A 17622-nucleotide genomic window follows, 5' to 3' on the forward strand; every position below is an offset into this window, starting at 1 on the left:
CCTGTGTAATGATAATTAGCCGTAACATATTCCAAAGTCAAATGTAAGCAGGAATACATTAACATTGAGAACAGTGTCAGGGCAATTTTCACTGGGAAAATGACAAAGAACACACACACACACACACACACACACACACACACATAACAAAAAATTTCAAGAATCAAACATTCATAAAATCACTTTCATAGCCGTGAATATTAAACTCATTCGCTTGTCTGTTATGAGTGCTTACCTAGAATGCCAAGGCCTCCTAATGTGGATGCAGTGATTCCCACAGCCCATGCTTAACAGAGAAAACATGAGTAATAAACCACGGTAGCTTGCTTTAATTTTTCCATTCTTTATTAGAACAAAGAGGGATACTACGTTAGGTGATTTGTGGTCCAAGAAGAGGTCTTCCAGGCGATTGGATGGCATGGCTCTCAACAGCTGGTCCAGCACATTTGGGAACAGCATGTAGAAAAATGCGTCAGTGTTTTGAAGATTACCAACTGTGATGATGCATTGGTTATGACACAATCAAAAAAAAAAAAAAGTTAAATTTCCTAACCACAAACTATGTAATTCATCAGGGCACACACTCTCAAAATTCAAGACCAAGGTAAGTCCAAATTTGGTGAAATTGAAACTTTCAAAACTGATTCTCACTCTTTATAGGTTGAAAAGAGAATGCTAGATATTGTTAAAAGCCAAGGAGTTAACGACGCAGCTGGCTTCCTAGGATTTACAGAGTTTATAAAGTACAGAAGAAAATTCCTACAATAAAACCACAAATATCTTAATAAAAATGATTCACAATTAATGGTTCTCTTGAGATGAACAACTTTAACTAGATTGTTCGATTACAAAATCTCTCAAATTAACATACGCTTGGCAGTGACTCTTTTATTCCTTTTAATTGTTTCTCCAAACAAACAAAAGAACCTACATGAAATAGATGCCTATTAACTATGTTTTGCAGCTTGACGAGCTTTGTATTTGCATTACATTTACCCAATATTTTGTTATAAAAAATTTGCATACAGAAAAGTTGAAAGAACTTTATCACTGACACCATCAAATCTACCACATAGATTCTAAATTAATATTTTACTGTACTCCTTTATCATATATTGTTTCATTTATCCATCCCTTTATCTATTCATCAATCTCATTATATTATATTGTAAAATGAATAACCAATAGCCCATCCAGCAATCAAAATTAAAATGAACTTGACTTTATGATAATAAAGAGGCACATACAGTGGCATTCATTATCCCATTCAACAAATACTTTTTGAGTTTCTGCTTCAGCTCAAGCACTATTCTAAGTACGGAAGATACAAGATTGAATAAAACAACCAAGATATTTGCCCTCATTTAACTTATAATTTAATGGGCTTGACAAGGGAAAAATAATAATTAAATGAATGGGTTTTTAAAACATGATATATAAAGGAAGATACGTCAATATAGATGAGTAAATTTAGTTCAGACTGTTCTTAAGTTAGATGTTGTAATAAGGGCAGGAAGAATGTTTTATGCATTGCTATATTGTTGCCTAAAATAGAATCCACATACAGCAACCTCTCAAAACTTTTGTCAAATTACTGAACGAACAAATACATTTTAAACTTTACAGTATGGTCATCACTGAAAAGATTTTATATTAGGTAGTAATTGCGCTCCAGAAGAGTAGCTTGAAAGGTAAGCAAATAATAATAGAAAGTCAATTTGTTTAACAACTCTAATTTTAACAATCTTATACTTAAAAACTTTTAAAAGAAATGCCTGATTTTGGTGGGACTATTCTGAACAGTATGTCCACCATTAAAGCATCTGCATTTGTATGGGATATAATACAATGAAATAACAATTACCTTGTAAAGTTGAATGTCTTCATAAATAAGATGGTGCCACTGTATTTCAGAGGTGCTTATTTGAGAACATGGGGAAGTATTACAGACTAACAAACAAAAGGTATATGTTCTTAATTTTTCTTGAAATGAAAACTAGTGGAGTTAGTTTAAGCTTCTTAGTTAAAAAAAATAAAGCATTTTCAGTCAGCTTGGTTAAATCCATCGATAGCTTGCAATTACTCTAAGAAAGTTAAATCAATCTGGTCAACTTTTCATTCTAAACTAACTTGAGGAGCTTATTATTTATTTAGTGGCTACAATTTAGTAGCCAATAAAGTGAAACTAATACATAAACTAATGTGCAATTGTTTTTATAAACAGAAACTGATGTCTTTCTAAATGAGTTAATTGGATTAAAGACAAAATGCTTAAAGCATTCCTAAACTTAAAAACTACTGGGATTGGGAATGTTTGTCTATATATATTGGAGTGGCAGGGGATAGGGGGATGTAGAGAAAAAAACCTTGGGTCAAATCTTTCTATTGTGTAGATTAATCTATACACATAATGTTTACTACTGCCAAATACTTGGGAAGAAAAAAAAAACATTAAAAACTTAAAAACAATCTTTTTCAAGCAAATTCAAACCTAGTATGGTAACTGGCATACTGGTAAGTGTTGCCTTTAAATTTTTTGCTTAGAAAAATCTCTGGTAGAATTTTAAAATCAAAACAAAGACATGATCAGGAAAATCTGTGCCATCTTCTGATGATTTCAATTGCCTACTATTCTAATTAAGTCTGGTAGTTAATTTTGCTTTTCTGACTTCCAAAAACTCCTTGAAAGGTTTACTTAAATGGAAAATGTGATCTAGTTAAAATAGTAAAACAACAATATTATTGGTGATTTTTATGTTATTTTCTATCTTGTTCTGTTGGTTTCATTAAAAATAAATAAGCTTTGTCTTTGAGATAACTCAAAGGCATAGGCTATGTCCTAATATAGAAAATTGTCATTTATTGAGTGGATATTTAATAAATTTAAATAAGTGAGTATATTTATTCACTAGTTTTCCAATCAATCTGAAAATTTAAACTTCTATCCGGCAGACTTCTATTGTGACTAAGATGAAGTCACAGAATTCTGTGAACTATTTCATATATTTTGTCCTTTTAAAAAGGATCCCTACCCACTACCCAACGAAGGGTAGTGATCCCTAAGTGGCAAGAAATGAGTGGCATGGGCACTATGACTTCCTCAGCTTATTTCCTTGAGAGATTTCTGAGGCCAAAGCACTGGAAGGGGAAACCCAGGTAGAGCCCAGTAAAAGCCCTGTAGTGAGGAGACAGAGCTAAGCACCCAGACAGATGAAGCCATCTAGAGAGTACAAGACATGGTATTGAAAATAAGAGTTGTACAAGAAGAGAACTCTGGAGAACCCCCTAAGAATTCAGTTCCGTATTGATCAATCCATGTGTATGAGGAAACTATTTGAGTCTGGGGAAAAATGCACATGAAAAGATTAAAGATTAACAGTGTCCAGTAGGGGCACCTGGGTGGCTCAGTCAGCTAAGTGTCTGACTTAGGCTGAGGTCATAATCTCTCAGTTCATGAGTGCAAGCCCTGCATCGGGCTATCTGCTCTCAGCACAGAGACTACCTTGGATCCTCTTTACCCTGCTCTCTCTGCCCCTCCTCCACTCATGTGCAGTCTCTCTCTCTCTCTCTCTCTCTCTCTCTCTCTTTCTCTCTTTCTCAAAAATAAACATAAAAAAGAAAAGAAAAGAAACCAGTGTCCAGGAAAGATAAGCAGTGTTTACCCAGGATTGGGAACAGGAACTATTCCCACCAGCCATTAAGACCTCATTTTCATGGGCCTTGAATAGCCTATACTGAGGGTTTTCATCACAGTAAAGGAGTATAATTAGCTCAGACTGAGCACTGTCCTTGTTCCAGCAGCAAGTCCAAAAAGAAAGACAGCAAAGAAATCAAATTGTTTCCAACTAATTTAGCTGCATCCCAAAACGAAGCTCAAGGTTTATAGAAACACAAAAATATCCAGCAATTCAACCAGCTAAAATTCATAATGTTTGTCCCGTAATAAAAAAATTACTAGGCATGTAAAGAATCAGGGAAATACCAATCATAATAAGAAGATAAATTAGTCAAAATTGAACAAGAACTGACAGAGATGTTAGATTTAGCAGAAAATATAATTAAAAGTTATCCCAACTATTCCATGTATTTAAAAACTTAAGTAAATATTTTAAAAACTCTGATTGAACTTCTGGGAATGAGAATTACAATGTATAGGTGAAAAATACAGAGGATTAATTAACAGCACATTAGATACTGGAGAAGAAAAGAGTAGTAAACTTGAAGACATAGCAATAGAAACTATCTAAAATGAACCATAGAGAAGGTAACAATAATGAGCTGTGGGACAACTCTGATAGGTGTAATTAAAGTCCCTAAAGCAGAGAAGAGAGAGAAAATAAAACATATTTGTAGAAATAATAGCCCAAGGTTTTCCAAATTTGATAAGATCTATAAACCAACAGATCCAAGTAGCCCCAGTGTGCCCCAGGCACAAGAAATAAGAAAGCTATACCATATAACATCATCATAAAACTGATAAAAACTATTGATTTAAAGAAAAACCAAAGGCAGTGAAAGAAAACAGACATCTTAAAAATACGGAGGTAGCAAAGTTCACAACTGAAACAACACAACAGAGAAGGTGGTGGAGAATAGTTTCAAGGTCCTCAAATTAAAAAAAAAAAAATTTTAAAATAGAATTCTACATGCAAAAAAAAAAAATCCTTAAATATTAGGATGAAATACTTCTCAGACATTGTAAAGTTGGAAGAATTTATTTCCAGCAGACCCACACTGGAAGAAATGTTGAGGGAACTCTTATAGGCAGAAAGGAAATGGTAACACAAACATGAATCCACAGAATGAAATGAAAAGCACTGGTAACAGTAATTATGTAGGTAAATACATGATCTTTTTGTAGCTTAAATCTTCTTAAAAGATAATTGAGTGGCTGAGGGCAGGGTCTAGGCCAGAGAGGTGGGGTGAGCAGATAGCCAGTTAAAGGTCAAGAGTTACCCCATAGCTTCCGGTTGAGCACAGGCAACCCCTGCGCACAGGTTCCTGACGCTCCTGACGCTCTTGACGCTCTTGACGTTCCTAATGTATTGCGTGCCCCTCCCCCTGGAACACTTTAATCACTCGGGAAACGGCTGACCGACTGATTTCATGGCAGCCCCGAAGAAAGCAGCTGTGGGGCCTTTGGTGGGGGCAGTGGTGCAGGGAACTAATTCCACTCGCTTTCTGGTTTTCAATTCAAAAACAGCGGATCTACTTGGTTGCCATCAAGTGGAATTAACACAAGAGTTCCCAAAAGAAGGATGGGTAGAACAAGACCCTAAGGAAATCCTTCAGTCTGTCTATGAGTGTATAGAGAGAACATGTGAGAAACTTGATAAACTGAACATTGATATATCCAACATAAAAGCTATTGGTGTCAGCAATCAGAGGGAAACCACAGTAATCTGGGACAAGTTAACTGGAGAGCCGCTCTACAATGCTGTGGTGTGGCTTGATCTAAGAACCCAGTCTACTGTTGAAAATCTTAGGAAGAAAATTCCAGAAAATAATAACTTTGTCAAGTCCAAGACAGGCCTTCCACTTAGCACTTACTTCAGTGCAGTGAAACTTCGTTGGATTCTCGACAATGTGAGAAAAGTTCAAAAGGCTGTTGAAGAAGGTAGAGCTCTTTTTGGTACCATTGATTCATGGCTTATCTGGAGTTTGACAGGAGGAGTATATGGTGGTGTCCATTGTACAGATGTAACAAATGCAAGTAGGACAATGCTTTTCAACATCCATTCTTTAGAATGGGATAAAGAGCTTTGTGACTTTTTTGAAATTCCAATGGACATTCTTCCAAATGTATGGAGTTCTTCTGAGATCTATGGCCTAATGAAAGCTGGGACCTTGGAAGGGGTGCCAATATCTGGGTGCTTGGGGGACCAGTCTGCTGCATTGGTAGGGCAAATGTGCTTCCAAGAAGGACAAGCCAAAAACACATATGGAACAGGCTGTTTCTTACTGTGTAATACCGGTCATAAGTGTGTGTTTTCTGAACATGGCCTTCTGACCACAGTGGCTTATCAACTAGGCAGAGACAAGCCAGCATGTTATGCACTGGAAGGTTCTGTTGCTATAGCTGGCGCTGTTATTCGCTGGTTAAGAGACAATATTGGAATTATAAACACCTCAGAAGAAATTGAAGTACTTGCTAGAGATGTAGGTACCTCTTATGGCTGTTACTTTGTCCCAGCTTTTTCAGGGTTATATGCACCTTATTGGGAGCCCACTGCAAGAGGAATAATCTGTGGTCTCACTCAGTTTATCAATAAAAGTCATATTGCTTTTGCTGCACTAGAATCTGTTTGTTTCCAAACCCGAGAGATTTTGGATGCCATGAACCATGACTGTGGAATTCCCCTCCGTCATTTGCAGGTAGATGGAAAAATGACCAACAATAAAGTTCTTATGCAACTACAAGCAGACATTCTGCATATTCCAGTAATAAAGCCCCCTATGCCCGAAACAACCGCACTGGGAGCTGCCATGGCAGCAGGAGCTGCAGAAGGGGTGGGCGTTTGGAGTCTTAAACCCGAGGATTTGTCAGTTGTCATTATGGAACGGTTTGAACCACAGATCAAGGCCACAGAATGTGAAATTCATTATTCTACATGGAAGAAAGCTGTGATGAAGTCAATGGGTTGGGTTACAACTCAGACTCCTGAAAGTAGTGATCCTACTATCTTCTCTAGTTTGCCCTTGGGCTTTTTTATAGTGAGTAGCATGGTAATGCTAATTGGAGCAAGATACATCTCAGGTATACCATAATAATACCAACGATGGATTCCCAAGATGTGAGCTTTTTATATTATGAAAGGATCCAGCAATTCTGTCTCTTAATATGATGACACTGTTACAGACTCTGATTTTATTTGTAAACCAGTTGCTACATAACTTATAGGGAACTGTAAAAGTAGGCCTGTGGCTTGAAATGAATAAATTACAGTAGAAAAAAAACCTACTAGAAAATGTGGTGTGTTTTTTAACATCAACCATTAAGGTTGGGCCAGCTACTCTAGGGATTAACCCCCTCTATTGTCATAAAATCCTGCTCCATGCCCTCTAAGATATAGGATATTCAGATTCTGTCTGTAGAATATTTTGTCAAATATTTTCTAACACTTAGGGACAAATATTTGGTTCTCTGTGCTACACACACTTGATTAAGAGGTGTAACTAGCTTGCTAAAACTGAGGGGCTTCCTGTTGTTGTTGTTTTTAGTAAACACCCCAAGTCCTCTTTCATATATATATATATATATTAGGGAGACCGTAGTATCTTTCTGAATGTTTAATGGGAACATAGGTTTTTACAATAGACTTTTAGTATTCTCATAGCTTAGATGTTGTCCTGGAAAATATTTGCCAAATTAAAATTCTTCAGACATTTTACATCATCCCACTAATTACATGATCTTCTGTGTAGATCTTATAAGTAAAAAGACTTTCCCATTAAAAAAAAAAAACTCTCCATTTTATTTATTTAGTATGTATAACATACATTCTCATATACTTCATATAGAGTAACCCATTTATAAAATAAGCTTATAAGAAGGGTAGTAGTCTTACGTGTTCCATTAGGTACATAAATATTTCAATATAAACATTTGTATATTTGGACAGTGATTTTACATATTATTACCAGGAAAAACTCTTTCTTAAAGAGACAGTATTTGAAACTTAAATGCATATTTTATGTTGACACACTGAGAAATATCTTATGATTTCAACTATATTTCTTACACCTTCCCCTTTTATTTAACTACCTTAACTGGATATATGCTGGGAGCAAACACTGTGGAATACTACAATAAATGTTATTTTTATATAGAAAAAAAGAATTGACTGCTCAAATAAAAATAATACTATAGTATGGATTTTAAGCATATGTGAAAGAAAGCAAAAATAGCAAAGAAATATATTTAAGTGTAACTATATCAATAAGAATATTAATATAAATAGTCTAATTCCCTTAATTACAAAGAAAGATTATCATATTAGATAAAGACTCAAAAACATACTGCTTCCAAGAAACACATTTTAGATATAAAAAGAAAATAGTTAAAAAGAAAAAGGATACAAAAATATCCTGCTAATAATAATAAAGTCAAAGTGGCTATATTAAAATCCGAAAGTAAATTTCAGAGCAAATAATGTTACCAGTGATAAACAAGTTCATTTGCAATGATAGAGGGGTGAATTCATCAAGGAAACATAACAACCCTAAATATTTATGCACCTAATAGAGCTTCAAAATACATGAAGCAAATTCTGATAGAAATGAAAGAAAAAGCAAATCTACAAGCACAACATTGTCTCCTCAACGTTTGATAGAACAAGTAGACATTTAATAAGATATAGAAGATTTGAACAATACTATCAAACAACTGAATTAACATTAATAGAAAATACTACCCAATAATAGAATATATATACCCTTTTCAAGTTCGTATGAAGCATTTACCAAAATAGACCTCACTGAGGACATTAGCCAAGACTTCATGAATGTAAAGAACTTTATACAAAAATGTCTGAGCACAATGGAATCATAAATCAATAAAAAAAGAGTTCTAGAAAATCCCTAAATATTTTGAAACTGAATAATAAACTTTTCAATAAACCCTAAGATAACGAGGGAAAACAGAAAATATTTGGAACACAATGAAAATAAAAATACAACATATCAAATTTTATGAGTTATTACTGGAGCAGTACTTAGGGAGAAATTTATAGGACTAAAAGCCTATATTAGAAGAGAGACAAGGTTTAAAATCAATAATCTCAGCTTCTAAATAAACTGGAAATAAAATGTAAATTATATAGAAAGTAGGTAGGAGAAAAAAAGTTGAGAGTAATAATCAATGGTATAGAAAATAGCAAAACTCAATATAACCAAAAGTTGGTTATTTTAGGACATCAACAAAATAATAAACTTTTAGCCAGATTGAATAGAAAAAAGAGAAAGATGACAATAATTACCAGTAACAGGAAAGAGAGTGATATCACCATAGATCATAAATATCTTAAAATGATAATAAAGGAGTACTATGAAAACTTTATGCCAATAAATTTGACAACATAGATGAAATAAGCAAATATTTTGAAAAATACAAACTAACAAAACTCAAGAAAAAAATAGAAAACTTGAATTGGTCCTATATCAAATAAATTGAGATTCTAGTTTACTCCCCACTCCCAAAGAACACTCCAAGACCAAATGGTTTCAACAATGGAGAAATAATGCCCATTCTAATAAACTGTTCCAGAAAACTGAAAAAGGAAGGGACATTTCCAAACTCATTATATGAGGACAGGATTACAGCATTACTCTGATTCCAACACTAGACAAAGACATTACAAGAAAAAAGCAACTGCAGATCAATACCGTTTGTAAATATAGATGCAAAAATTCTAAGCAAAAATTTAGCAAAATTATTCCAACAATATATAAAAGAAATAAGACATCATGACAAAGTAGGGGAACGTGAAGCTCAGTGTGCTTCACCGTATCAACCAGAAAGAAAAATCATGAGATACAACTACACACTGATCAGAATACCTAAAATTGAAAAGATATATAGCAAGTATTGGTAAAGATATAGAACTGAATTTCTTATTTGAGTCTGCTAGAGATGTAAAATGGTGCAAATATCTTAGAAAATAGTTTAACAGGTTTTTTAAATTAAATGTACATCTATCATATTATCCTAGATATTTACCCAAGAGAAATGAAAACATATGTTCATACAAAGATTTTTTTCATATCACTTTACTTGTTACAGCCAAATCTAGACCTAACTCAAATATCCACCAACAGGTTAATGGATTAACAAACCGTGGTGTGTCTACACAGTAGAAGACCTTCAGCAACTCTTCATGTACACTACAATATAGATGAATTTCAAAATTATTCTGAGTGAAAAGCGCCAGACAAAATAGTATATACATATGTTTGATTCCATGTATGTACAATTCTAGAAAATGCGAACCATTGTATAATGACAGAAAGCAGGTCAATGGCTGCCTGGGAAATGGGAGGATGAGGAGTTGGCAGGAAGGGTAGGAAGCATGATTACAAAGGGGCACAAAGAAAATTTGGGGGAAGATGAACATGTTAATTATATTAATTATGGTGATAGCTTCAAAGGTGAATATATTTGACAAAATTAATCACATTGAACACTTTACATGTCAGTTATAACTGAAAACATTGAAAAAAGAGGGGAAAATGTATCTTCAAACTCTGAAGGAATAGAACCAAAGTTTGCTCAAGTAAGTTCATCTTTGCTCTTCTCTATTATGCATACTGATGTAGCCTCACTGATTCTACAGTCTGTTCGCATGGAGTGTGCCAGTTTCTATCTCTAAAAGGTCTATGAGCTTTATTTGAAGTCATTTGTGTGATTAGGCTGGAGAAGTACATGATAATGTCTAGTGTCATTTAAAACAAATTAATTTCCCATTTCATTTATCTGACCATAATTCTCAGCCTGGGACCCATGGCAAATGACCTTATGAAGAGTCACAAACAAAGATATCATAAGAAAATCAGGCTAAAATCCTCAAATTCAGTATCTCATTCTCACCTCTTCAATATTACAACCTTGTGATTATCAGCTTTCCTTTTTTTATATCTTTGCCTTTATAAGTCTCATTTTCATAATTTAACATATATGATATTGGTAAATTACAGTATTCTGCCTCAAGGCTATAAAGGAGCTTCTGTATATTCTATTATAAAATTAGCTAATTAATAATTTCTCGATATTGCCACTAAGCAGAACTACATAGTTAAATTATGATGATCAGTTCTCATCGCATGCATGTTATGAAACAGCAAGCCATCATTTAATGTCAGGCATATGTATGAGTGAGAAAGCATGAGCTCAAACACTAACCAGGAGAATGAAAAGAATCTAATTCTAATTCTGTTTTCCAAAGATGAACAGTTTGTGATTTAAAGACAGTCTTGCAGGGCGGTGCAGGGTAAGTAAGGAGGAAAAGAAAGAAAAGAAACAAAGGCCATGAAGGGAAAGGAATGTTAAAGATATCCAAAGAGAAACAAGCTGTACTATTAAATCTAGTTTAAAGACACCCTATGTAGTATCCATGTAAACAGCACCAAACCACTAAATCACTTCTACCTTAGCTACTGGAGTGGCAGCCATATACATCAGACTTAGAAGGATAACCCACTTTTCCTCCTGGCCCCATAGAGAATTCTAAATTCTTATCTGTTGGTGCCTAATTTCTGGTGCTTGTCTTATCAATTTGATATTAATATCCATAATCTTACAGGAAAGCTATTGTTTCCCTCACTGGTAAGGCCTTGTTCTCAATGCCTAAGTATAAATGCTACATTAAACAATCCCCATTTAGATGGGACATTATGCACCAACTCTACGACTGTTAGATATGGAAAATTTGTTTGTGTCCTTTTTTAAAATCATATGAACTAATAAGATCCCCTAGTGTAATCTTTCAGCAAAGTCTGGAGTAAATACAATATACTCTCAGTCAGTCGCCTATTTTAACCTCCCACTAAAATGATAGCTCTCTATCTATTCTGATTGTTTCAATAAAAACAAAACGAATAAACTTAATAAACTTAATGTTTAAATATTCCCCCAGAGTTTCCATCAACAACTTTTACAGCCCAATTTATTTGAGCCTTGGAAAAATTGTACGTGATCCTTGTCTTCTATGTGTTTAGCATACATTACAGTTCATTGTCATTCCAGCCCTCAACAAGCTGATTTATTTTATAAAAAGAAAAATAAAAAAGAGACCTTGACTTTGGTGGGAAAAGTACAGAATGATAAAAGTGTGTTAATCCCTTATTTTTTAAGTTTATTTATTTATTTTGAGAGAGAGAGAGAAAGAGCATGTATGGAGGAGGGGCAAAGAGAGAGAGAGAAAAGAGAGAGAGAGAGAGAGAGAGAGAGAGAGAGAGAGAAGAGAATCCCAAGCAGGCGCAGCACTGTCAGCACAGAGTCTGTCTCAGGGCTCAGTCTCACAAACTGCAAGATCATGACCTGAGACAAAATCAAGTTGGATGCTTAACCAACTGAGCCACTCAGGGGCCCCATGTTAATCCTTTATTAAACTATGAATTTCATTTTATTGTAAACAACCCATGAATCTTTTTTACATTCAGATATTAAAATATGTTTTTCAAGTGTTATAGAAAATCCACGTGTGCAAAACATTTCCAAAGCCAAAAATAATACAGAGACACTTAGTATATGTCTGTAGCAGTAGCTTCAAAAATGAGTTAAGCAAAAACCAAGCCAAAAACTTTCTAGGGATTGCAAATAAGGATGACCAATTTGTCTAGCTTGTTCTCTGAACTGATGTGGCCGATGTACATAACTGTACCTCCCTATTGCTACCTTTGTATGGATTTAGCCAAATTACCAGAGCAGAGGATGGGAGCACATCCTGGAGCAGGAAGCTGTGATTTGGCTCTTGCTCTCTATCTCTGGTTATAAGATAATTTTTGTCTGCCTTCAATGTATTTCACTGAATAAGCTAATCACTTCTCTTTAACTCTATTTCAAATAGGCCATGGGTATCTACTATCAGCTCAGTTTCACAGTGAAGAACTTTGAGGGAAGAAAAAACCCAAAACACAAGAAAATCACCTTCCCAAACCAAAAATATATATATAGTTTTGCATTTTAAGAGCTAAATCCTGTAGGAATATGATTACTTACATAGAATTCAGTATTTTTGAAAAGCAACATTTTCAAAGAAAACTCCAAGACTACTTTCACAGTGTCAGAAGAGCCTGGAGCTGGAAAGGCCTTGAGAGAGCATCTAGTCCAACATCTTCTAACACGAATAAGTGAAAACTTTAAAGCAGAAACACATTAGGAGCAAGATTAAGATCTAAATTTTTGTAATCTAATGTTCCTTTAGCCTCACGGAACTGATAGAGCTTTTCTTGGACTTCGTCTACCTCAAACAACTTCGACTTTTAACAAGATGAAAGTCAAAGGGATAGTTTGTGAATCTTTTATGAAAGTTAGAGTTAGGTCTTAGCCAACAAACAATTTGGTGCACACTCACACACTCATACACGCATGCGATTTTTGTGGCCACCTAAACTGGGCACATTCTGAAAGATTCTGAACTACAATAAAACCATTCTTTATTCTCCAGGGACTTTCTATAGTCCTGAAAAATATAATGTTTACAAACTCTTTGGGGAGCCATTTCCCTAGTCATGAATCATGACAAATTCAGAGGTGCATTAGTAGCTGTACCATTCTTTTCTAGATATAAACCTTGCTACTCACCTCCATAGCACTGATATGCTTTCAGACTCACTCAGTTGATCTCTTCATTTCCAGAAGAGAGAGAAGTTTCTTCCTCCCCCTCCTCCTCCTCCTCTTCCTTCCATTCTTTGTCCTCCTCTTTGTCTTTTTCTTTTTCCTGAAACAAATCTATTGAGTCCTATCATATGGTATTTACTACTCATATTCACAAACATCAAAAGGACGGCAATCTGTTTAATATCCTGCAGATGAACATGCGCTAAAAAGTGGCATTGGCAATCGGGCACTCGCTGCCCACTGGGCACCAAGCAGCGATGTGCTAAAGATCTGGCGTGTGGTTCCATAGAGAAGAATGACATTCATTACAATTGTATCAAAAACAAATTATGTACCAAATGTTTGCCTCGATAAGTACTTGGACGATCATTTATCTATCTTTCATTCATTCCCTCACAGCTTCTGTGCCGCAGCTCTATCACTGTTAGTACTTTGCCTGTTTATAGGTATGTCCCTCTCCCGTCTCTTTGTGTGACTTCACTACACTTTTTACCTTCTCCTACCAGCCCCGATGTATATAATGAGAATCATGCTATGCTTACAAATAAGAAGAATGTGGACAAAAAGTGTATAGAACTTTCACAAAATAGTTTCTACAGCATCTCATAATGTCTCATTTCTGGCCTGTAATTGAAAGATACCATTGGAGAACTGAGGCATTTACTTCTCACTTTCCAGACGTGAGAGCCTGCTACGAGAAGACAACCTAAGACTTAGAAAAATCAAACTTTAAATTTAAAACAGATTGCTAATGGATTTTAGCTAGAAATTAACAGATTTCTAATGAATTTTAGCTAGAAATTAGAGACCTTCTATGTCAGGCCCCTTATTTCAAATACTTAGAAAACAGCATCCAAAGGAGGTGACGGGCCAAGGTCTCAGGCCTAGTTTGTACCTGAAATACTGGGATTAGAACCTAAAGGAAATTTATTCTATAGCATACACCAACCTTTATTTGAGGATTTCAATTTTAAGAAGAATATTTAGATATTTCGTGGTAACATGGGATTTTCCCCTCAACATTCGAAATTGGTTTTAGTCCCACATAAAGATCTTAGAAGAACTCTTCTCTCTAGCTCTTGGCAATGAGCACAGTATGATGCACAGACTTGTGGAATGACTATTTTCTACACCTGAAACTAATGTAACATTGTGTGTCAACTATACTTGAATCAAAGAAGAAAACTGTTTAGCAAATATGAGACAAAAGATAAAAATGGGGGAAAAAAGCAAGTAAGCTTTAAATATGCACATCAATTAATTCAATAATTTAACTAGAAAACAAATTAAAACAAACTGTCTTTTCTCTTTTTCTTCCTCTTCATTCACTCTTTTGGTTCAGGCATCGCCATTATCTCCCAATAATGGGGCTCGATACAGTAGTTCAGTAACCTAACTTTTCCTGTCCCATCTCTCAAATTTATCCTCTCCATTTCCATCATAGTTTTTCCTCCTTTCCCATTCCATTCCCTCTCCATCTCCGTCTCTCTCTGATTTTACATAATTTATTGTTTTGTTTTGCTTTGTTTTTCCAGCGCCACAAACCTGGCTTGGAAAGTACTCCCCCGCCCCGCCCAAGGGAGCCCAGGGGTCTTCTCTCCATGCAGAGCCTTGCAGGCCTCTCTGCTGCGCTACACGAGGCAGGTGGGAAAAGGCAGGGCCAGTTGGAAAAGGAGGTGCTGTCTGGGGGTCCTCAATCTCCCAAAGCCCTCTTCGTTGTTCTTGTGAACATTTCTTGAGTATCTTCCTCTAGTCGTGGCCCATCATGAAGGAGTGTGTGTGCGCTGACCTTTTGATGTTGCCACATGTGTTCTTAATAATTGCAGATCTGGATTGTCCAGGCAACAGTTGGAGCCTCCAGGAGCTGGTGTTCTTCGTCTGCTCCTGAGTGATTTTCAGCTGTGTTTTCCTTTTGTCATCTCCACGATGGGCGTCTCTTCCTAACATTTGACTCCTCTCATTCCAGAGTTGTTCTGGGGATTCCGGGGCAGCACGGGAGAGGCAGCCTCCTCACTGGGCGTGTGGGCAGACTGAACTCTGGGCCAGCGCCTGAGTCAGACCCGAACTCCAAGCCTTCAGCAGGGTGTGGTCTGGTGGCTCTGAGCCTGCAGGGCCCAGCTGGAGACCTCTGCTGCCAACAGTCCAGACACAGCCCTACCTTTTTCAAAACAGAAATCTGATCATTTTCTCGTACAGCTTTAAAGCTTGGGCTAATTTCACCATTTCCCAGGTAAGCTAACTGGCGTAGCATTTAAGCTCCACACATGTACGGTCAGCCTTCAACCTCTTCTAACAGGTTCACTTCACCCACTGCTACCACCACGGACCTGGCCACCATACCTCCCAGCTGGAGGGTCCTCTAATCAAATACCTGAGAGCTTGATCGTCTCTTACTGGAATTCGGCTCCCATGACTGAAAGTTGTGTGATTTTTTTCACTCACTACACAGCTAGCTCTTCTGGAAGCTGTCAGGACAAGTCACATTTTCTAGGCAGACAAAATTAGAGACATAAAATAAGACATTGTTGATGGAAAGTGAAAACACTTTCGCAGGATGAATATCATTCTTTCATCTTTAAAAGTAGATGCCTGCGTGGCTCAGTCGGTTGAACGCCTGACTTTCGCTCAGGTCATGACCTCACGGTTTGTGGGTTCAGGCCCTGCATCGGGTTCTGTGCTGACAGCTCAGAGCCTGGAGCCTGCTTTGGATTCTGTGTCTCCCTCTCTCTCTGCCCTTCCCCCACTCGTGCTCTTCTCTCTCGAAAATAAATTAATGTTAAAAAAAAATGTTTTGAAGTAGATGTTATCTTCATTATCTAGGGATGAATAAGTAGGATTCTTGGGAAGATTTAAAGATTTGAGAAATTTGATCACTAGCTTGTTTTAGAAATTGCATTATAATTGTTGAAAAATCTTCTCAATACTCAAGTTACTTCCGTTTTTAATATTATTTGCTCTTTGTGTTGCTTTTCGTTAATTCTTTACACTTAACCCTAGTACACTATTGTAAAGATAACTCTAACTGCATCAGTCAGATTAATAAAATATTTTTGTTAAAAAAAGTTTTTGTATCTATAATGCCCACAATGCCCACCATTCATTCAAAAATCAGGATTTTATTATCTTGTATCTTTTCTTCTAGTTAGATTGATGCCTATTGTAGTATAGAGTAGTCAATAAATATATGAGTTTCCTTTTCTAGTCTTTAGTTTCTCATTGACCATTATAGGAGCTTCTGAAAAAAGAGGGTTTATCTTCGCAGTAATAATGTCTCATAAAAACAACTTAGTTTGGGTATATAATTCAGCTTATCGATGAATCAGTCCATTGTATTCATTAGATTCCTCCTATGTGAGGCACCATGGAAAATATAAAAGTGGAAACCACATGGTGCCTACCTAGTAAGACTTTATAATCTAGTAGCATCAATACGTCATATACATAAATAACCTTGAAGAAAGCTGATATTTGAAAAGTACTATTTAGTGATTGAATGAAAGAATGCACGTGCAAACAAGTGGGTTGCATTTGCAGTAAATGAAAAGGAGGTAAAGGATACCTGTATCTGGATTTAGAAGAAAAATATTGCGATGACAGAGCCAGACTCCTAAGATGTGAGCCAAATTTCTAAAATGGATAGGATATCAATTGATAAAGTTGGAGAGATGAAAATAAACTTAGTTGTCAGAAATGATATGAGCAATAGCATCAGAAACAAGTTTTATAGTGTAAGCTTATTAGCTTAACTTATTAGCAGATGATGTTGGAAAGAAGTAGGTGATGAAAATTGGAGCCAGATTTTGAAGAATCTTGAATGCGAGTCGAAGAACATAGGCCTTACTTTTTCCCACAGGGACTAGAGCTCCATTAAAGGTTTATGTTGGGGTGAGTAACATGATAAAAATCTCATGTCTGTGCTTCTTTGACTGCTAATTTCATTATTGAAAGAAGACAGCATAGAGGAACAGTAGGAGCATATACTGCTTGCTTTGGATCTGGGCTCTACCATTTCCTGTGTGACCTCTGCCAAGTTACTTAATCTCCCTGTGCCTCAGTTTCTTCAATTCTAAAATAAAGATGAGGAGGAGGATAGTAATGATGATGATAATCATAGTTGTAAGAAAAAAATGGATCAATTGAAGAGTAAAAAAATTAACATAGGGAAAGTGCTTAAATCAATTCCTTGCTATTATTGCTGTCATTAGTATAAATACAGAAAATCTGGGCAATTCTTTGCTTTCGATACTTTTGAATTTGAATCTCAGAAGAGTTACTAAAAGAGAGAA

At 35.9% G+C, this 17622-nt stretch overlaps 1 protein-coding gene across 1 annotated transcript; it reads left to right on the forward strand.

Moving 5' to 3' along the window:
• Positions 1-5094: 5094 nt before the first annotated feature.
• On the forward strand, positions 5095-6964 carry GK2 (glycerol kinase 2). The gene has a single exon (XM_040480291.1). It carries the CDS (start codon positions 5107-5109, stop codon positions 6766-6768), a length of 1662 nt encoding a protein of 553 aa, XP_040336225.1. The 5' UTR covers positions 5095-5106; the 3' UTR covers positions 6769-6964.
• Positions 6965-17622: the final 10658 nt, after the last annotated feature.

Source organism: Herpailurus yagouaroundi, unplaced genomic scaffold (assembly GCF_014898765.1).
Source record: "Herpailurus yagouaroundi ecotype Mexico unplaced genomic scaffold, PumYag 28, whole genome shotgun sequence".
NCBI classification, from domain to species: Eukaryota; Metazoa; Chordata; class Mammalia; order Carnivora; family Felidae; genus Herpailurus; species Herpailurus yagouaroundi.